General features: G+C 51.5%; 1 protein-coding gene across 2 annotated transcripts; it reads left to right on the top strand.

Annotated features, from left to right (window-relative positions):
• Window positions 1–2,255: 2,255 nt before the first annotated feature.
• LFNG (LFNG O-fucosylpeptide 3-beta-N-acetylglucosaminyltransferase) lies at window positions 2,256–21,656 on the top strand. 2 transcript variants are annotated; one of them, XM_038420066.2, is made up of 8 exons: window positions 2,256–2,845; window positions 14,405–14,453; window positions 16,381–16,480; window positions 16,891–17,044; window positions 17,406–17,491; window positions 17,951–18,116; window positions 18,767–18,852; window positions 19,297–21,656. In XM_038420066.2, the coding sequence occupies exons 1-8, from the start codon at window positions 2,498–2,500 to the stop codon at window positions 19,361–19,363; spliced, it is 1,056 nt and encodes a 351-aa protein (XP_038275994.1). In that variant the 5' UTR covers window positions 2,256–2,497; the 3' UTR covers window positions 19,364–21,656. The 2 variants fall into 2 exon arrangements, with proteins under 2 accessions (XP_038275994.1, XP_043349896.1); XM_043493961.1 differs by lacking the exon at window positions 2,256–2,845 and adding an exon at window positions 7,820–8,488.

Here is a 21,656-nt window from a genome sequence, read left to right as displayed (position 1 = left end):
ACACCAGTAGCAATACTTTGCACTTACATGGCACTTTTCATCCATAGATCTCAAAGAGCTTCACAAAGAAGGTTCAGCACCGTTGTCCAGATGGGAAACCGAAAGCACATAGCTGCATTGGAATATGTTTGCTAAAATGTCCCATTATCTCAGCTTCACTGTGTATGCAGAGCCCCAGGTGGCAGCTGGTGTAGTAAGCACCAGGTCATCTATCCTTGCTTAGAGCTGGAGAACATCACATGGTTAAAATGCCAGCACCATCTATGCTAGCTCTCCTACAGTAAAGTGGAGCTGAGGCAGTGGGGAATCACAGCAAATATCCTAGTACAGGCAGGACCCATAGAGGTTAACTTGTGATTTTTCCCAGGCTCCCAGAGACAAGAATGGGAACAAATCCCAAATCTCCTGATTCTCGGTTTGATCAATATGAGATAAGTGGTGTTTGGGGGATAGGGAGGGGTTAGTACTACCAGCCTTAGAAAAGGCTGGTGAGAAACTTTACAGTATGAATTGAGTATGTGATCTGGGTGGTCCGCTTCATGGTAACCTCTTGGATACAGTTGTGAGAAAATCCCACAGTGCCCAATCCTTCTTTGGTCTCTGCTAATCAGTGTCCCTGTGCATTGACTGTTCTGCCTGCCATAATAAATCAGGCAGAAATTGAAAAGTGGGGGAAATAGAAACCAAAGAGGTCATTCAATTTATAACAAGGTTGTTCCCTGTTTGGTTTGGTCACACTACACAGCCATGTAGAAGTCCCAGATCAAATCACAGCTTCAGAATCTCAGGGTCTGGGACCAGCAATAGCTGGACAGAAGCCAGGGCAGGCAATACTGACAACTCCTGCACAAGGAAGCAGGGAACAGTTTCACAACGATACGGTAGAGCTTCCATTCTGTTAAAGATATCACCGTGCGTGAGTGGAGGAGGATGGTGAGTCTGGATATGGAGGGACTGAATAGGGCTGTACAGATGCTATTCAACATCACCACAGAGATCATGAGGATGAAGGCACCTTTGTGAAATAACAGCAAATATTAGAGGCAAGGGGGAAAAAAATCACTGGAGGCTAGGGACAGCTGAAAGTGGGGTGGCAAGGGGACAGAGACAGTTTCGTAAAGACTGCATTGGTGTACCACATGCAAAGTAGAGAAGGCAATTTCTTCACTGCCTACCCTGAGATGCCTCAACAGAATGATGTGTCTAGAAACTTTCAGAAATGCCCCCTATGATAATATTACACAATTCTTGAGCTGAGCTCACAGAGTGAAGTCGATTGGGCAATACAGCTGACTCCATAACCATTAGACATGAGCTCCAGCAGAAACATTTGAATCTGGACTTCAAAAGCTCTACATTTCAAAGGCAGTCAGATCAGGAGTTTGGTTTAGTCCATTTAAAGAGAGAATCCATTTGCAAAATTTAGATCTGGCTCCAAGTTTACATTTCTAAAACCTCCAACATTTGGGGGTGCTCAAATCTGGGGATTTGGCACCTGCTCATTGCTACATTACTATTATTTCAACACCAAGAAGTGTGCTAGCAGCATTACAGAACAAATAGAAAGACCTGGCCTACACCCCATCCTAAGGCCCTGATCCTGCAGTCGGATCTATGATACGGATGTGACAAGCAGGGAGGTGGAGAAGAACAAGGTTGACAGTAAGAGGATCACACGGTGACTTAGGTTAGATGTTTGCATATCTTGAGGCTACAATTTAAAGTAGTTTATTGATACTACTACTATTATTATTACGCTTATTATTTCGCTCGCTTCTTGGGGGTGTATAACACTCTTTTGTATTAGGTGGCATGTGTGTGCAAGCACTGTGTATAGGACTGGAGGTTTTGGACCATGCCCATGAAATACTCTGCCTTAAAATGGCATTGCCAGGGGGGGAAAAGCTCTTGCAAGAACCTTCCCCTCTAGCTCAGCACCTCGGCGCTGCTCTGTGAACGCCTAAGCGCAGCTCCTGCTTTGCCTCAAGGGAGGCTGTCACGGACCAGCCCTCTCAACACTGCCCGATGTCATGGAGAGCGTGGCAGGGGCTGGGGCGAGCACCGCGGCGTCCGCCCCCCCCCCGGCAGCGCGGTGGGGCGCCCCCCCCCCCGCTCCCAGCGGGGCCCGCCTCGCCCGGCCCCTCGGAGCCCGCCCCCTGTTCGGGCGCGGCCCGGGGGACCCCGCCCCCCACCGGGGCATAGGCGTTCGGCCCGGGGCGTGGCGAGTAGTTTTTTAAATCGCGGCGGCCCGCGCCGCGCGGGCGGACTGCAGGTCGCTGGGGAGAGCGGGCCCGGCGAGCGCAGCAACCGGCGACCCCTGCCAGCAGCGGATCGGGAATCTCCAGAGCGCCTTTGGCCGAGTCGCTTCGGCCCAGCTGTTGCAGCCGGCGCTAGCCTTGAGCCTGATGCGGGGGTGGTTGGGCAAGATGCTGGCAGAGCTGCGGAAGGCGGCTGCTCTTGTTCCTGTCGGTGCACGTTCACCTGCCTCTTGGTCCTGATGGCGGATCAGCCGACGCGGCAGGTGGGGGGCCCGGGAGGAGAAGGGGGCCGGCGGGCTTTGCAGAGCTTGGCGAGCCCGGCCCCGCCGCAGCGGCCGCAGGGCGAGCCCGGCTCGGCCCCCCGAGAGGTGAGGAGCTTCACCGATTACTTCAGCAAGCTGAGCCGGGGCCGGCGGGAGGCGCAGGAAGCCGGCAGCCTGGCCCCGCGCCGGGAGGGGACCCCGAGGCCGGCCCTGGAGGACATCACGGCCCAAGATGTCTTCATCGCGGTGAAGACCACCAAGAAGTTCCACCAGGCCAGGCTGGAGCTGCTGCTGGACACCTGGATCTCCCGGAACAGAGACTTGGTGAGCGGGGGACGGGGCCAGTGGGGCGCGGGGACTTGCAGCCTGCCTGCAGCCGGGGCTTGCTCGGCAGCCTTCGGCAGGTGAGCTCCCGCGCCCGGGAGCAGCAGGGAGCCGTGCCAGGCCGCGCTGGGAAGCACTAACGATCTGGCTAGTGTCTGCACGCCCAAGCGCCTCCAGCCAGACCCTCCCGCCCTTGGCCCCGGGAAGGGAAATTGAGGCACATTCCAGCAATGATCCCCCCTTTGCTCTTGATCTCTATTGATCAACCTGGGAGGGGCGCTTTGGGAGGATCTCTCACACACACACACACACACACACCCCTCCGCAGCCCGGGAGTTAACGTGAAGCAGAAGTTTCACCTCTTTTCAGCAGGGGTCCTCTGCTTCCCCCAGCTGGAGGATTTAGGTGCATCCGTGTCCCTGCACAGCTGACGGGCACAGTCCGCTCTGAAACGCGTTCCTGCCGCGGGCCTGGGCCGTACGCACGCCGGAGCCTTCTGGCTAAAGTGCCTCTGAAGCGTAGCCACTCTGGGGTCTCAGCAGCAGGGATCTTTAACGAGACCCCTGTCTTCAGTGCTCAGGTGCCTGTTTATTCCTCCCCTCTCGCTGTCTCCACCCCCAGGAGACTGGGCATGAGGAGCATGAAATGCAATTTGTGTCGCTGGCCTGGACTTGTCAGATGTAAAACGGGCTGAAGTCCAGAGCTCTCTAGCATAAAGAAAAGAGGAGGGGACTGAGCGTTCTCAGGGCTGTTTAGAGACTGCTGGGGGGGACCCTGCAAACATCAAGCCCCTTTTCTTTGCTGGGAGCAGCCATGTCTACACTGTCAGCTCACAATTTAAAGAAGGAATTAAGCTGCATTTGCAGAGAAGTGTCACCTACACTAAAAGCCTGTGCCCCAGGATATCTCAGCAACTCCTTTAGCAGTATGTCTGGAGGGGAAGTAGCATTTCTGTTTCAGAGGGCGCCATCTGGTCCATACCTCAATATAGAGCCTAAGCAGTAGTAATAAAGCCTTATGGCACCCTTTCACCTGTAGATCGCAAAGCACTTTACCACTGTGACTAACATTGTCCCAGTTTTGCAGATAGGGAAAGTAACACACAAAGTTGCAATAGCAGAGCCAGCATCTGTAGACTGTTGCACCTTGGCTCTGATGCCTAAGGAGATGTCTTTCCCTTTGTGGTATCCTCTCAGAGCCAGGCGTGTACTTAGCTACTTCAGTGCAAGGCCAAGTCTGAATTACAACATCATTTGCAGGGTGCTGGGTAGATTTCTGGTACCCAGATACTACAGTGGTGGGTGTACTCAAAATGCACAGACAGAGGGAGAGACCAGCAGACCCCAAGTTCTGGGGCTGAGAAAGCCATGGAATAGTAGTCAGTTTGGGTGGGAATTTTGGTAACCAGAAATACTGTAAGATTTCATAGAGTTTAAGATTAGAAGAGACCATTGTTAGTCATCTAATTTCACCACCGGTACGTACTGGCTGAGAGAATTCACCACCAGCCTGATCTGTTCTCCCTCTCCCCCTCCCTCAAAGCCCCCTGTATTCGTGTGAGGCACACACTCCACCAGTGTCTTATCCATTATTCTAGGACTTAAGAGGAAGAAAAAAAAAAAGTAAATCCACTTGTTTCCTTAGGAAACTTGCTTTTGCCATTTGCTCTCCTTACTCGAGATTATTTTGATCATCAAACAGCTTCCCAAACAGATTATGCCTGTTCTTAACAGAATGAGACTTTCCCATTTTCTCTCCTCAATTCATCCCCTTCCATCTTCACCCATTTCCTTATGGGCTTTCTCTGGGCCTGCCGTGCAGCGAGGTGGACTCATGTTTCTCATTCAGGAATAATATGGAAAAGATCTCTGCAGCAGACTTACAACATCACTTCCATTGGACACTTCAGTCACACATTGCTGCTGACAAGCGGTAAGGTCACCTTGAGTGCCACTGGCTTCTTTGGGAGTGGTCCTGATCCTTTACTTGGGAGATCTCAGAGACCTGGCGGTGGCACTGCCATTTCTCCCTGCCATGGTTAGTTAGTGGAAACTCTTAGCTGATCTTTTATGTTCTGCAACCTCTGAGAAGGGGGGGTGGGGGCTGGAGTTGCATAAATGCCCTGAGCACCTACAGATGATCCTGGGAATGGTTGTTCTCTTTTTCTCATAGACTCTGGCTTTCTTCTGGGTTTTTGTTTTGTTTCGTTTGTCCGTTTGGATTCCCAGAGTCCTGAGTCTCAGCTCTCACGCTGTCCCCCTGGGCAAGCTAACAAAGCCTCTTTTCTCCCAAGCGCAGAGAAAAGGCTTCACAGGCTCTTGTGTGGTGCTTTCCATGGGAACCGGGGAGCTGGAGCTTGCAGTGTCCAGGTCAGGTTGCCTAGAGATGAGGGCCAGGAAGCCAGGGGGGCTGCAGCTCAGAGAGGTGCCCAGCTGACAAGCTGCTGAGTGATGCTCTTGTACAGCACTTGAGGGACAAGCGTTGGAGAGGGTTGAAGTTACTGAAAACTCCTGCAGGAGGAAGGACAGCAAGCTGGCGGGAATGTGTCCCAGTCTTTCCGCACTGGCCTGGCTGCTATAACCAGGAAACTGACCCTTCATCTCAATGGGCCTGACAGCTTTTGTTGCCCTTTCCAGAGAGACTGCGGGGAAGTGAATCTGTCTCTTGCCTGCACAGTTTCCTCTCCGAGACAGTCTCCTACCAAGAAGCCCCGTAACAGCAACTTGGGGGCACCGTGGCTTCCCCAACCGCTAGACCGTAAGCAAAAGAGAAACTCTGTGCACCTTAGAGTGTAGCGTGTGGGGGGTCCTCCTCTCATGTGTCCCCCTAGAGGTGTGGGTGATATAGTGGTGAGCTCCTGCCCTCTGGTAAGTGCTGAGCTTTTGCTGGAAGCTTCTCCTTGTGTGAGAGCTGGCTGAAGCTCAGTGCTTCATACGAACAATGCTCTGGATTAGTAAAGGGGGTTTTCGGCTGAGGAGTTGCCTCTGCTAAAAGCGTGGCTCTCAGTCTGAGTCAGGCCTCCCTTCTCTGGGTCCCAGACCAGCTCTTTTGTTTTGCCAACAGCCTCTCAGGGTTCATGCTACTCTGCACCCTGGCTGCAGGGCAGGAGTGGAAATTCTTAGCCCAGACTCCCCTTTGGCTAATAAACGCATCTAGTTCTTCCAAAGCAGAGAACAACCCTCCCAGTCTGTCCCCACCCTTTCCCCTTCTGAATCAAAATCTGAACCTTCCGCTTCATAGTTACACTTAGGGCCATGTTTGTTTTTAAATGAACGGCTAAAGAGTTAAGTAAAATAGGGCATTGAGGAGAAGGGGTTAAATCTGCCAGGTGGTTCCAGTTTGGAGAGATGATAGGAAGGGGGAATTGCTATTGTGTTGTCTTCTTGGATACTCTTTGTTCAACATACAATCGCCTCAGTTTCCTGTGTTCTGTCTAATCCGAGATATTGCAATGATATCATGTGGTAGGACCCTCCCCTCCCCCCCTTCCTCCTTTTATCTGAGCAGAGTGGATAGGCCTTGGCTTCACCCCGCCCCCAAATTCTGCACCTAACTCCTGTGCTTCAAATGAGCTAGCCCAGACAGGCTGTTTTTTGGAGAGAGGTTGTTCCTCCCTGCCAGCACCTTTTGAAGAGTGTTTGCAGCTGTGGCTGACTCAGCACTTGAATACCTCACATGCTGCAGAGTGGTCTGGAGAGTGTTTGCACTTTAAAAAACAAAAAAACAACCCCCCCCAACATTGTGAAAAAATCATAAATGCAAGTTCATCTAGCCCCCCCTCTACCCCCAGTTCCTGCTGAGGCTGAGGAGTTGCAGTGACAGGACCACACAAGATCCGCGCTCCTTGTCCCAGGGTACAGGGCCCCGAGTGAACATTCTCCAAGCAGCTTGGTGGGCTTGCTCCCAGGAGATGCATGGAAGGAGCTGCGTGATTAACTTAGTTGCAAGGGTATCCAGAAGTCTGGCAGATAATTGCAGGTGCTGATACCCATTCCAGCTAGTTTACTCAAGAGGAATGTGTTTACCTTCCAGAGAGCACAGGCAGTTCTCAAATTTTCCTAGCACCTTGGCCAGAATCCCTGTCCTCGGGGGGTAACGGCCTGCTGGGGTGTGCTGACATGCTCCCAGTGGGCCTTATGCATTCATGTGTACACAGCAAGTATAGCTCTGTGTCCTGTTTACACTCCAAACACAGGTGTGGGCTCTGTCCAACCCAGCAGGTGGAACTGGGCTATCTGGAGCTCTGCCAAGCCAGTTCTGGCTGCTCCGCTGCAGCTCCCGACCAGAGGGGAGTGACAGCTCCTCTCCCTTCAAACCTGGGCAGGTTAAAGACAAACACATATGGGGCCTGAATCTGGGAGGTGCTAAGCCCCCTGCAATGCCAGCTGAAGTCTGCAGGAGCTGAAGATGCTCTTTCCTTCTCAGGCTCAGGCCCATATGAAAGCAGATCTCCCAGGCAGGGGGATATTATATGGGAGATGGTGTTTGTTTTAAATGGAGGGCAGGGTTATCCTTGGACGCCAATGATCTGGGGGCATGTAATGCTGTTAATTGCATGCCCCAAGCAATGAGGTATTTCTACTCAGACTTCAATAAAAGCACTTGAAATATAAGTCTGTGAAAGACACGTGCAGAGCGTGAGGAGGGGGGAGAGGGGTGGGTCCCTAATTGCACAAGGAGCTCATTGTTCAAAGGTGGATTATTAAAAATAATAGCATTTGAAATTACAGAGAGGCGGACTCTTCCTGTTACTGAAAAGCAAAGGGGTGAGAGCGAGCTCCACTCCCGTTTGTGAATGCCTTGTAACCTCAGGCTTCTGTCGGTTAAAACGATCAGGTTCTGAGATTAGGGGTCTCTGTGCCAGCCACAGCCCCTGCAGCAGGGGAAAGCCACAGCTCAGATAGGTAGGCAAGAAAGGGGCCAGGACCATCAAACTAATCATTGAAATGAGCTGGTGACTTTCTCCCCAACTGCCTTTTTTAGGTTTAGTTTTGTACCTGCTGTTTGGCCCATCAGGGCTTGAGCTGTGTTTGTTTGCAGTAAACGTGCTGCAGGGGACAAAAGCCAGGCAGGAACCTGTTCCAGCTGCTAATTCTCTCCTCCTTCCTCCCCTGAGTAGTGACTTTTCCAGCTGGAGGATACAGCAATGAACTGGAACCGTCCAGGGTTACAATCTGACAGATGGGCCCAGGCACACAGGTGCCTCCCCACAAAACATCCTGCAGCCAGCGAGGTCTATCTACTTTTAGACACTGTCCTCCAGGTTAAAGTCATTGCATCCTTTCTTGTAGGAGAACATGGTGCTTTAGACACAACACTGGCTGGCGAGCCTCCAAGGACTGTATAATCTCAGCCTGGGCCCCAGAAGCTGTAAGCACCTGAGCTCTCCTTGGGTTCAATGGAAGCTGAAGGTGCTCAGCACCTTGCAAGATCAGGCCAAGCATCACGCATGATGGTGGGGAAATGACACCAGTATCGAGAAAGGGAAGGATGCGATTTATGCAATGGATGGTCATGAGATCCTTTGTGCAAAATGCCTCATGTTGGTTCCTGTTTTTGATGCAATTGGTGCAGGAGTGGGTGAGGAGAGGGTCAGCAGTAAGACACAGCCGTTTGTCTCCTGAGAGTGCATCATCCCTGAAGGTATTTCTGGTCCATTTTAAGATGCAACAAAATTGACTCACTCTTGGACCAAGGACAAGAGAAGAGAGGGTCAGGACCAATTTTTCTTGGTTGCTAGGTGGGTGGAATAGGAGCCTTATGGCTGGATCCTGCCATCCACACTGTTAGTCACCAAGTAAGATAAGCCAGGGAGCTGAGAGCAACTGCGGGCTGAGCTAGGGTTTCAGTGCAAATAAGTGGAAGTGAGTCACTAAGAAAAGAGAAATGAAGGAAAACCCTTTTCCCCCCGCCCCCATGTGACTGGACCGGCAGTGTTTCTCCTTCCCCCCCATGCAGGGAGCTTGGCCAGGCTGGGCAGGACATGCTGTGAAGCAGCAGAAGGATAGGAGAGCACCCTGTGCTGGGAGTGGAGTTCCTCTAGCAAATCCCTGTGGTACGGGGGGGGGGGGGGAGAGGGGCGCGGCGCGCCGCATGCCAGTGGCCTGGTCTCTTTCTCCGAGCCCCGTTATGCAGCAGTTTAAGGAACCTGGCAGGGTAAAGTGCATTGTCCCAGCCTTATTCTTTGGTGGCTGCTATTGTTGGAGAAGGATTTGGCATCCTGTGTTTCTTTAAATTGCAGCTTTTAGAACAATGGGTCTTCCTGTGTGTCCCGAGTCAGGGTCCCTGGCCAGACAATGCAGCCACTGAGCAAGCAGAGACAAAGCCCTTTCTTTCACCAATTTAAGGGGACTTAAGTGTGGGACGTAACTCCTTGCACTCCTAAAGCAGAAGCAGCCCAGAGAGCCCCTGAATGAGAGGGGAAGGGAGAGCATTCACAGAGCCCAGAGTATCTCTGCCTGCTAGTAGCAGGCTGGCTTGTGCTTTGGTCCTCCATAACTGTATGTAACTGAATCCCAGATCTAGGAAGGTGCAACTCACGATTGAGCTGAGGCCTGATTGACCTCCCATTTATACCACTGTCAATCTGGAGTAACTTTGCTCAGGTGCAGCCTGCACTGAAGTCAGGGGAGTTACACTGGGGGGAGAGGGAAATCCGGCTCAGAGCTGATAGATGCACTGTGTGCACATGCACAGGCCAAACAGCACATCTACTAACCCTCGCACCTTATGGGCTTGCACAGAAAATCAACAGTCTCCCCACCTATCACCAAAGATTTCTTTGCAGCTGTAGTGAGCTCCCTCTGGCTGGGCCACTGTGGCTTTTACACAATACACCACTGCTGTGTATTTTCTGGGATCTCCACGAAGGCTCTTCAAGTATTAACTGAGACTGCCCAATGAATGAAGACCACGTTGGGAGGCACTGTCCTGGCTTTTCATTGCATCCCTCTCCTGGCAGCTTTGAAATACATGTTGGGTCTCAAATTGTCAGGGGGAATGTGCAAGGTTCTGTGGCTGTGGTTTAGCTAGAGAGCTTCAGCTGTGCGTATGCCCTGGCTCCGTTCCTGTGAGGGTGAACAGAGCATCTGGGACATGCAGCGAGAGAATAGAAAAGCTTTCAATCTAAGCGAGCAGTTGAGTATAGTGGCCATGGTTCTACCTATGCCCAGGCTCCTCTATTCCAATGAAGAGCCCAGCAGCCACAAGGAGCAGAGGATCTAAATCGAAGGGAGTGTGTTAAGGAGGGTGCGCTGCATACATTGAATATCTAACTACATAGCAGATCTGAGACTAAACTGCCTTAAAGAGAAGACTCTCCAGGCCCAAGGAGGATGGCTTTGTTGTAATCCTGGCAGTGAACACCCTCCTCCTTCTCCCATCCCTCTTTCTTTTCCCCTTTTCCTCTCCCATTCTCCCCAGACATCTTTCCTCCCAGGTGACCTGCATATAGAGCCCTATGCCCTACAGTGGATCCTGGAAACCTGCCCAGGGGGAGGGAGGTCACAGGAATGGGAGATCTCGTCAACAAGAAATGTAGACAAGCTAATTAAAAAAGAGTGAGGCTGTCCCTGTTTTGGTTTTAATTGAACCTTCTGGCTGGGTTCCCGCTTTGCGGAGAACGGAGGTGCAGGAAGAGGGTGGGAGGCAGTGAACCTACAAAGGCGAGAGAGTCCCTCTGAGGTATCACGTAGGGCTGCGTGCAGGCTCTATCCTTCCTGCCCAGGCAGCAGGGAGACAGGTGGTCAGGCTGTGACTTTCTGGAGTTTCCTTCCAAGGGCTCCTGCAGTTCCCTGCCTGCCAGGAGGAATGGCAGAGTGCTTCTCGGAGAGCCCGGGGAGATAGTTGCATTGTCTCCTGTGTGTGGGAGGGGCAGCATCATCAGAACAAAAACTTTCAATGCTGGCTAATAATAAACAAACATCCACTTTGGTCTATTTATAGTGGCCGAGCTGGAGGATTAGTTTAGGGGTTATTTTTGGAGCAGGCGAAGACACAGTTGCTGGAGACAGCGTTCCTGATCTAATCACACAAACACTTTCCTCTGTATTAAATCCCCAGTGGGCATCCTGAAAGGGTTCTGGTCTCCCTTTGACACATTCCAAAGAGATTGATTAAATGAATACTGGGCGGAGGGGAAGGCAAGTGCTGGGGGAGGGTGCACACCATTGGCCGACACCATGACTGAGACCAAACAAGTTCATCTCAGAATGCAGTCATTGCCAAACTCCCTCAATCAGGAGAAGGCCCCAGTCCCATTTGTGTGTGTGTCTGTGTCTCTGTCTCTTGCCTGCCCTCTCCCCCCAAGGCCAAGTAACTGGCTGGTGCCTCCACATCCAGTGTGGGCAGCGTAAAGCAGGGAAATAGTGCTGACCAGGCCAGTGGACATCCCTCTGCCCAAGGGCCGGGCAGGTGCTGGGGGATATCAGACCCTGCACTGGCTAAAAGACACTGTAAAAAGCCCAGAGTAAAATAGAGCCTTGGGGCTGGGGAGAGGAGGAACATCCCTGTGGACCCTTGATACTCCAGAAGGGGACAGTCTCCTTTGTGGCACGGGGAAGATCAAGTCATACTGTCCCGTTCCCCAGCCCCGAACCTAGCATAGTCCTGACACTGACAGCTAGGTGATGCCTATACCCTGCCCTCCATAACACTCCCTTCAACTTACTGCCCCATGCCTGTTAGACATTTCTCCGTGGCCCTTGTAACTAGGCAGCTAACGCCTTGAACCTGAGAGTCAAGCCTCCTTATTTTGCTTTGCGTAACAAAGTCTTATGTGTCATAATGCCATCCAGCCCTTTGTTTGAGGTTCCCCCGCAGCAATTGACTTGATGCCCCTCATGCAGGGTCCCCTTTCTCAGTGAAGGAGCAGAGCGCATGTGCACTCTTGGGCCCCCCCACCCTATCTCAGATGCTGTCTGTCCAAGCCGTCTTGTGCCTTTCCTGGAAGCATTGGCACATATGCAATTGTGCAATGGCTACACGCTCTTGTGGATACTTTGGCTTTCATGCCTCAGATCAGCTCTATTCTCTTATACCAAAAAGGCCACTTGTAACCTCCCCCACAATGGACCTAGGGCCCAGCCACCCCTTCCATTCAGGAGCTCTGCACTGTCTGCTCTTCCCAGCCACTTCCCTACCCCGGGGACCTGAGCAAACAAACTTGGCTTCCCTCCCTCTCCCCCGAGTTAACCAGCCCAGCTGTATGCTAATGGGGGAGCAAACACATTACTGCTTAACTCTCCTGGACTGAGTAAAGTCAGGCAGACTCATTCAAGCTATTGTCACCCACTCTAGAACAAAAAAAGCCCACTGCGGGGCTGGACTGACTGATGGGTGGCAACGAATTTCCAGTTCACTTGTAATTCATCATTCCCAGGCCTCTGTCCTCCCCCACTCCAATTTCTCTTTGTCTTTTTTCCTTTGCGCTTTTGTGCGTGTCTGGTTTTTATAGCGCTTGGCAGCTGGTTGTGGTTTCTTCTCTCTCTCTCTGGCTTTGTTTGCTACATGCTGATTGATTGAGATTGCTTTCTCACCCTTCCCTCCCCCTCCATTGCCTTTCCCCACATTTCTCCCCCAAAAGTCCAGGGTAAATCAGTAGGATGTTTCCCTGGAGCCAGCCAACATATGCTGAGAATTAGCTGTGTACATAAGGGAGTGCGGCCAGGCAGGTGGCTCAGGTAATTGGGGGAGGGTGTGTGTGTGCAGTCAGCAGTTGAAGGCTATTCAGTTACCTAGGAAGCTGGCTGAGTGCAGGGGGTGGAGGTGCGCCCCACTGTGCACACACGAGCACACAGACAGGTGCAGGGAGCTGCATTGATCAAGGCTGACATCCCGGCCCCAGCAAGCTGGGTGAAGCCGGGCTCGTGCCAGAGCTAAGCAGCTGCTGCCATCTGACCTCCTGCTCAATAAACAAAGGCTATGAGACGGGCATGGAGGCCACAGAAGGGGGGGGTGTGCTAGCTCAGGGTGCCGGGACAGAGCCAATTGGGCGCATGCTGTTGACACAGGTGTGGGATGAAGCCAGGAGGCCGCCTCCGCACACCATGGGCAAGCAGTGCAAACACACCTGCTTATAGCCAGGCAAAGGCTGGTCACACAGTGTTTAGCAGAGCCAGGTGGGCTGAGCAGGGCAAGCAAAGACAAAGTTCCACGCATGAACCTCAGGGCCTGAGCCAGCACTGAAGGCAGTGACAGAACCCCACTGGCTTCAATGGGAGCATAAGTGGCTCCTTAGCCTGCTGTCTCTCTGAGCGAAGCCACAGCTCAGCTGCATCTCATTATATGTGGCTGTAGGTCCCTCCATTCAGCCCCACATTCCTCTCCACACCACAGATAGCTGGTGCAATCCCACTGCCTGGTACTGGTGCTCATTCACAGCATATGCGGCAGCTTAACAGCAAGATCATGGAAAACTCAACACAGTTAAAGAAACGAAGGCCACCGCATTGCAAGCGGCTGCCTCCACTGTGTTCGTAGGTTGTGCCCCTTGCCTTGTGGCTTTGTGTTAAAGGCCCATATTGTTACACACTTGGGCCCTGGCAGTGAAATGACGTTCCAGAGATCTGGGCAGACACACACAGTGAAACCCAAGTAACTGTAACCGCAGCTCAAACGGGGGCGGGGGGGGTGCAACTCCACTGCAGAGGAGGCTGGGAAACGTGCGGTACAGACACTGTTTCCATTTTCTCTCCACTCTGGGAAGGGAAGCTTTAACCCTTTGCTTCCCTGTCAGGCCTTCTGTGCTGTTAATTTTTTTATGGGGGGGGTGGGCAGAGATGGGGATTAAAATGAAGACACTTGGCTCCCTGCAGAGGATTGCACAATGCAGGTGTACATCTCACCCAGCTACTTTAAGGGGAAACACCTGCTTTCAGGGTGAAACCTTCGGTACCTTTCCCTCTTGTCAGGGAGGAGTTTGCGGTGTGTGTTCCAGTGAGATCCTTCAAATCCTACTGTTTTCCAAAATGTCTTTCAGTCCAGCGATCTCAGCTCGGAGCCCTGGTGCCCTCCCTCTTCCAATGAGTGTGTTGAATGTTATCCTAGCTTTATGATGGCCTGTAATCAATATGTTCATTAGGCTGAGATTTGTAACCCAATCACTTCCTTAAAGAGAAGCCGAGTCGGGCCGGAGCCACAGAGCTCAGAGCTGGCCTCCCAATTGCCTCCAAGTTCAGAGGTGTTCGGATCTAGGGTTAAGGTTTGGGCCTTAAGAAGAAATGATTGACAAGCACCCAATCCCCCTAACCCCCTGATTGGTATTGAATGGTTTAGCCTCTAGTGCAGCTGAGACAGAACCATTACAAAAAGTTTGACCAACACCCCCTTCCAGCAGGCCTTGATAGTGCTGAAGTCACTTTCTGCCCTTTCCTACCCCAAAATTAGGACGGTCGGGCAATAGCCATGGTCAATAGCAAGCCCTTTTCCTCCAGCAGCACCTGCTGCTTGGAAATCTTTGGAAATTGGAATGTAGCAGAAGTATGTTCCCCCAGGGGAAAGGCACAAAGCAGCATGCCCTTGGTCATGTCAATTCTAATGACGTGTTATCATCTCTTTCAGACCTTCATCTTCACTGATGGGGAAGATGAGGAACTGAAGAAACAAACAGGTGAGTCAACCAATCCCATTCTGGTCTCCTTTCTGGCTGGCATGAGCCTGGTAGAAGTTTAGGCAGCTCAGTGGGCTCTTTGAATCCAGCAGTAAGTGCAAGATGCACACGTCATTTTTCTCTAAGCCTGAAGTAGTTCAGCCTCCCAGGTTCCTTCCCTCCCTCCAGCTCCATGATTTCAGGAACGAGGGGACTAAACCATCTGGGGGGTGGGATGGGGGGAGCTTTAGACGGTAGAAAACTTTTCTTAAATCGTTAAAAAGGGCCAACTTTTGCGCTTGGGCTGGAATTTTTAGAGGCGCCCACAGCTGGCACCAGTTTTTTGAAACAGCATTTAGGTGCAAAACAGGTAACCAGATTTTCAAGCCCGCTGAGCAGTTTGGGCGTTGACCTGTTCTGAAAAAGCTGGCCCCGTGCATCACAGAAGGAGCCGGTGGGTGCTGGGCACTTGTGGCTGTCTGGCCCTCTGTTACGTCAGTGCGACACCACTGAAATCATTGGCTGCCCCCTTTACTAACTCACACCACCTTGACTGTGCCCTTTGGCCTGGTCTTACTCCAAGCAAGGACTCAGGAGGTGGCTTTCAAGGCTGGGGCAGAAATTGAATGCGGCGGTGGCGCCCCCTTGAGGATCTCGGGGTGCGGAGAACGCTGCTCTGAGAACGAGGCGGCTTGTCACTGTGGTTGCCTTTGGGGAAAATACCCAGCTGATATTCCCCTGTCAGAGATAATGGAGGTCAAAGCGCCAAAGTCCCTTCCCCCACCTGCCCCTGGTAAAGCAGTCAGTGCAGCCATCTGCCCTGCAGCGGTTTGATCCCATGTCTCCCTTCTGAGGCAGGGGAGAGTAACAAGGTGCCTTTCTAGGGATTTTTCCCATCCCAGCGCTGTGATTAACGAACCCAAGTAGCTTTCAACAGAGGGCGGGAAAGGGACTTACTCAGTGAGTGTTTATTCAGCAGCCCCTCCCCTCGAGTCTGGGGCAGGCCTTCCCTATTCTTCTGATGTAAATGATTCCCTTTCAGGCCCTGAATCAGTTCCCTTTGAGATGGCCCAGCACATAACAGGTGGCTGGTGCTGGGAAAATGCAGCATGAATAGGCCAGGATTCTGGCTAACAGACCCCAGCAGAGGGGCTAGAGGATCCAGTTCACAGGCTCCACCCGCCCCCCTTCCAGAGACTGAGCGTGCAGCCCTGTAATGCAGGGATAGGGTGGCCAAATGTGTGCTTAGCACAGGTAGTGCTGAGATAGGGCCGATCCCTTCTTCTTCTCCTTCTCATGACTTGGCAACATCCCTTTGTAGGAACTCTTAAGCCCACTTTATCTCACACAGCCTTGGCAACAATTCCCTGAGAGCTCCAGGCTTTGCCCCCTAGGATGCTCTCTGCTGTATACTTTAGATAGGGGCCGTGCCAAGCTTTTTATAAGGGATATTCAGTCCCAGTACAGAACACTGCAGTGTCTTAGACTAGGCCTGTGAAATACGGTTGTATCCTTTTCATTAGGATCTGAGCTTCCTGGCCTTAGACGTAGTATAGGTTAGGAGGGTCTTGGCCTTTGTGGGCCAGCTACAGAGAGGATAACAGGATTGTCGACATCTTTCTGGCCTGTCTTCGTTCTGCCCCATCTTCCTTTTATGTGCGAGGAAAGTAGCTGCCCCTGCTGCTGTCTGTGAACCTTGCACTCAGTGAGGGGGCAGCCCTGGGCTACGGGCAGCCCCTGTTGGGTGCAAAAGAGCAAGGGCTCTTCAAATCACCAAACCGGTGGCAATGTCCCCCGCTGTTCCCTGCCTCCTCTGCTTCCTGGGCAGCTTTGGGTGGTGGACAAGCAGTTTCATTCGTTCAAGCAGATTGACTGTGTTGTTGGAGAGAGAGAGAGACTCACCGGACTGACTGTCCCTCTTCTCTCCCCGACCCTCTTCTCACCACAGCCAATGTCATCAACACCAACTGTTCCGCCGCTCACAGCCGCCAGGCTTTGTCTTGCAAGATGGCCGTGGAGTACGACAAGTTCATCGAGTCTGGGAGAAAGTAAGAAGGAAATTAATGTCCAGAGAAAGAGAGTGGGCGAGCGAGTGCGTGTGGGGTGTGTCTATATGCATGACAGTTTGTACACACGTGAGACCGCATGTGTGGCCAGGTGAAAGTGCTGGGAATGCGAGGAAGGACTCAAACTGCAGAGCTTTCTGGTGACCAGCTACAACGTGGCTGCCTGATTCTTTCAGTTTCCATGGACAGGTCTTGCCCCAGTATGGGCTAGGGACTGGTGCAGGGGGTTAGGAGTGGCTTCCGCTTGCGTGGCCTTGATTAAATCACTCAAACTCGTTTCCCCTGTGCCAAATGGGAATAATAGCTGCCTGCAATTGTAAAGCGCTCTGCTGGAAGGAGCTCTGGGAGTGCTGAGTATTACCGGACTAACTGGATTGCTTCTGTTGCTCCAGGTGGTTTTGCCATGTGGATGATGATAACTATGTGAATGTCCGGACTCTGGTGAAGTTGCTATCTGGCTACCCCCACACACAGGACATCTACATTGGCAAACCTAGTCTGGACCGACCCATTCAAGCCACAGAGAGAATCAGTGAGAACAAGATGGTAAGAGAGCAGGACAGTGGGTTTACTAGGGCTAACAGGAGGCAAAAGTCCAGCGGCCAACTGAGCGCAAAGAGGGGGGTTTCCAGCTTTCACTGAGCTGGTGATATGTTGAAAAATGTCATCGTTTCAGAATGGAGATGGACTTTAACAGGGACACAAGTCTCCCAACTTCTCAGCACCAGGCTTAGCTGTGCATCCTGTGTGCGGATGGAGGTTTGGGTCAGCTTAACCAACCCGGGGAGCAGTTGAAATAATTGGGAAAATTCTTTTTGTATTGCCTAAATTAGTAAGAAGTTCATGAGGAGACAGGGAAAAGAACTGGTCTTAAACCTCACTGTTTTGCTTTCCATTTTTTTTGCAGCATCCTGTTCATTTCTGGTTTGCCACTGGGGGAGCAGGTTTCTGTATTAGTCGTGGGCTGGCGCTGAAGATGAGCCCATGGGCGAGGTAAGGGGATTAACACTTGGCACTGATGTTTCATAAGACTTCTAGAAAGTCCTGGATTACCTCTGTGCAGGTCAGGATGGGGGAGGACACAGGAGATCAAAGATCACTGGTGACTCGAAATTCAACTGCATCCTGAAGTCCAATTCTTTGTGGACTTTGATTCCATCTCAATATCTAGTGGACTGAGGCTCCACCTACACTGGCCTCATAGCCGTGTTTGAAGAGACCCACAAAGAAACTAGGAGGGAGACTAAATTGCTCTAGTCCTAAAGACATTTGTCTCTGTAAGCCAGGGTTGAGGTCATTTGATAGGGCAGAGGCTGAATTCCTCCCACCCTCACCCCATCAGGAGGTAGGGCAGGTCTCCAGCTCAGGGTTGGGACCCATTGGTGCAGCGTGGAGGAAAGTTAACTCGGTGCATGGTGAACTCACGCACATGCTCCCTTCTGTCTCCTACAGTGGGGGTCATTTCATGAGCACTGCAGAGAAGATCCGCCTGCCAGATGACTGCACCATCGGGTACATCATAGAGTCCGTGCTAGGAGTGAAGCTTATCCGGAGTAATCTCTTCCACTCCCACCTGGAGAACCTCCATCAGGTGCCCAAGACAGAGATTCACAAACAGGTAAACCTGGCCACATCCAAGAAGCACTTAGAGTTAGTACAAAGGCCAGGGAAAGGCCACATATTTCTTGTGTGCAAATTTTAGAGCCCTGGCAATGATCACAGGTAGAACAGGGGAGCGGGGTTATTTCTGTTCCTCCATGAGCACAGAACCAGGATAGCTGTGTGCAATGAGCAGCAGGCCTCTTACCCCAGTGCACGATGGGCCAGGAAGGCCAGGAACTTAGGAAATTACTCTTGAGAACCTGGGATTGAACCCAAAATGACACCACCTCAGCAGGAAGGAAGCTCCATACCCCTTGGCGTTATCTCTGATAGAGGTCTCTTTTGGGGGTTTAATCTAGTGCTGTAGATGAGCAAGCAACCGAGCTACTGTACCTCATCCCAGTGTCTGAGTGCCTTGCAATCTTTCATGTATTTGCCCTCCTACCATGCCTGTGAGGCAGGGAAAGGCTGTTGCCCCTATTGTACAGATAGGGCACAGAGAGACTCAGTGACTTGCCCGAGGTCACACAGGAAGTCTGTGGCAGAGCATGATCTGGAACCCAAGTCTCCAATGTCCCAGCTAGTGCCCTAATCACTGGAGCATACTGCCCCTCTGTTAAGAGCAGCGTCTTGCCTGAGCAACACCTTCACCTTTGTGCTCTTCAGGTGACATTGAGCTATGGCATGTTTGAAAACAAGAGGAATTCCATCCACATGAAGGGAGCTTTCTCCACGGATGAGGATCCATCCAGGTGAGCTGCGGCTTCCTCACCCCCCCACATTCGTGTGCAACCAGACGTGTTCCTCCTTTTACCCCTGTACAGCGAGGAAGCCTGGGCTTTAAAGCCAGGCAAAGAGCAGTTGAAATGACCCTCAGGCAATCAGGAGGTGGAATTACAGCACTTGTAGATGTACCTGAGCTAGGTGTAACCTGCCTGCGTAGGATCCTGGGTCCATACTCACATGGCCACCACCCATGCTGCTGAAGCTTCACTGCAATTATTACTCAAGCTAGCTTTGCTCTAGTTCGGGTTTGTCTACACCTGCTGCAGTCTCACTTCTGAGCTGCAGTGTAGACGGACCCTCAAAGACTGAGCCTTTGCATGGCTGCTGCATGCAGCAACTGGAAAGAGGTGTAAGTGTTGTGAGCAGGTCTTGGCTCGGGTGCTGATCGACGGTGTTTCCCTCTCTTGCAGGTTCCGCTCCATTCACTGCTTGCTGTACCCAGACACGCCATGGTGCCCCCTGAATGTGGTGTACTAGGAGACGCATGTCCCCGTTAACCTCGTCCCAAGTTTCCCTGGTATCCGAAGGGCTTGTGGGACCCGTATGTGTGCATGTGATTTCCCTGCTGCGAGGTGAATGGTTATTATTGCTGTGATAATGCACAGTGTGTGTGGTTTATAGGCTGCTGTGCGGCCCCTCATCTCCCCTGCAGCCGGAGAGAGCAGATTTTTGTGGTGCTGTCTGCCTCCTCCTCTGACAGGCTGGGGGTAGGTGGGAAAGGCTAGGCCCTGAGCACTTACACGTGTGGCCCAGGGGCCGGACTGGCTTGTGAAGGGTAAGTGTCCTGAACACCAGCCTGCGTGGCTCTACATGTTGCTTTGCAGTGTTTGCAATTCTCATAGAATGTATGTGGAGTAAGTGTGTGCCCTGGGCCAGCTCTTTACTGCCATGGCTTTCTTTTTCCGCTGGAATTTTACTTTTAAATGTTCTCTCTATCCCATTCTGCCCAACCCTCACTCCCATCTCGTCCCGCTTCCCATAAACCCAACCTGCTTTATTCCACTACCTCCCCACCCCATTCACTTGCCTCCCCCAACCCTTCATCCTTCGGCTCCGGATACTGTTTCAGATGAAGGTTCATTGATAATGGTTGTGGCAGGGGGGGGGTTAATTCCACCCCTCTGCCCCCCTTCTTGCCTCTCTTCAATGCTGGCTGTATTTTGGGGGGAGCAGGGGAAGTTTGCTGGCTCCAGGGGCAGTTCTCTGGACACATTGGAGCTGAGTCCAGGAAGTGCCCTGGAGAAATTTTGTACTTTGTCATGTTTAGAGCTGGACTCTCAGAATCCCAGCTCATAGTAGCACTGAAGGGAGACAGGCTTGGGGGGAGAGGAGCAAGGAGAGGGGTTGGTGGTGGAAGCCGAGAATCATTGTTAACTCTGTTCACTGGAGTTCCCTATGCCTCGCTGAAATATTTTCAGTACTATAAAGCTATGCAGTATTTATATAGGATAATTTAAAGACATTTATAAAGGGGGGGGGGGTTGCAAAGAGATGCATACATGCTGTGTCCATGTTTATGCTTTATTTATATGGAGACATAACGTCTCCCTTCAGTGCAAAGTCTCTGCCCATTTACCCTTGCCTTTGGAGCATCTTCGTGGAGGGGGAAAAAGTGCTACACATGTTTTGTCACTAACACTAGTGTCTATCAGGGCCAATTATTAACGTATGTAGAATGCACTGTCTATACCAATAAATAATTCAGGTTCAGTGGAGCGAAAACATTTAGGCTGGGTCTGTCCAGGGCATTAGATGCTGAGGCAGAGGGTGAATAAAGAGCATTGGGAGGATTGCAGCTAAGGGTCCAATGCAGGTCTCCCATTGGTGCAATTCCACTGGCTACAATGGAGTTAGTCCCGTCGCTATTGTGAGATCAGCATTAGCCCCTGAACGCGTCTTTGCCACAGCTATTGGTCCCATTCACCACTGAGCTCAAGAAACACCCCTTTCTCCCAAGCACCATTTCTGGGCTGGCCCAGCAGCTAGGGGCCTGTTGGAACTCAAGATAGATGCTGGATCATGGTTGCTGGCCCGCTGGACGCAGTGGGAGTCAGAAGCCTGAATCCCTGTGAGGATCTGGGCTTAAATGCTGTGGAAGCTCTATTCTCAGCATCTTGGAAAAGGAGCGCATTGCTCTGCTCAACAGTGCCCCCTCTGGTCGGTAGAGGATCAGCAGCTGAAGGGAGACAACTGTAGTTCACTGCATAACCTGCTCCAACAGACAGATGCTCATGGCTGTGCAAATCCTCTGCTCCTGCACTAACATTGACCTAAGCCTTCCTCGCCCAGGGGGTGAGAGCTAGTTGTTCTCTGCATGGATAAGTGGGCAGAGGCAGAACTATATGTTTCCAATGAGAGGCTGAGTGAAAATGGCCCATAATGGGTGCGTCTGTAAATATCTTATTGCGACAGTAATTTTTTTTTACTGTGCTGTTTTGTTTTTTTTTTTAATGGAGAATGATGTGGGGTTGAAATTTTTTTATACATTTTCTGTGGATCGGAAAAAACAAAACAAAAAAACCTTCTGAGAATCTGTTTGAAAATGAAATTGAAATGTCTTGTAACGATCACTTTTGCCTTAATTTATGTGTTCCAGTATCTGGAACGTCACTCTCTGCTTTTCATAACTAGTATGTGTTTAAAAGAAATAGATTGGAAATGAAAATGACACATGTTCTCAGGGAATTAAACCTGATAGTTACCATGGAAATCCTGTGGTAGCCATCATTCTTTGCTTTCAATAAAGCAGCTTATTTGCTGATCACTGGCA

The sequence above is a fragment of the Dermochelys coriacea genome, chromosome 10 (genome assembly GCF_009764565.3).
Source record: "Dermochelys coriacea isolate rDerCor1 chromosome 10, rDerCor1.pri.v4, whole genome shotgun sequence".
NCBI classification, from domain to species: domain Eukaryota; kingdom Metazoa; phylum Chordata; order Testudines; family Dermochelyidae; genus Dermochelys; species Dermochelys coriacea.
Note: the sequence above shows the minus strand (reverse complement) of the source record. Positions and strands in the feature narration are given on the sequence as shown.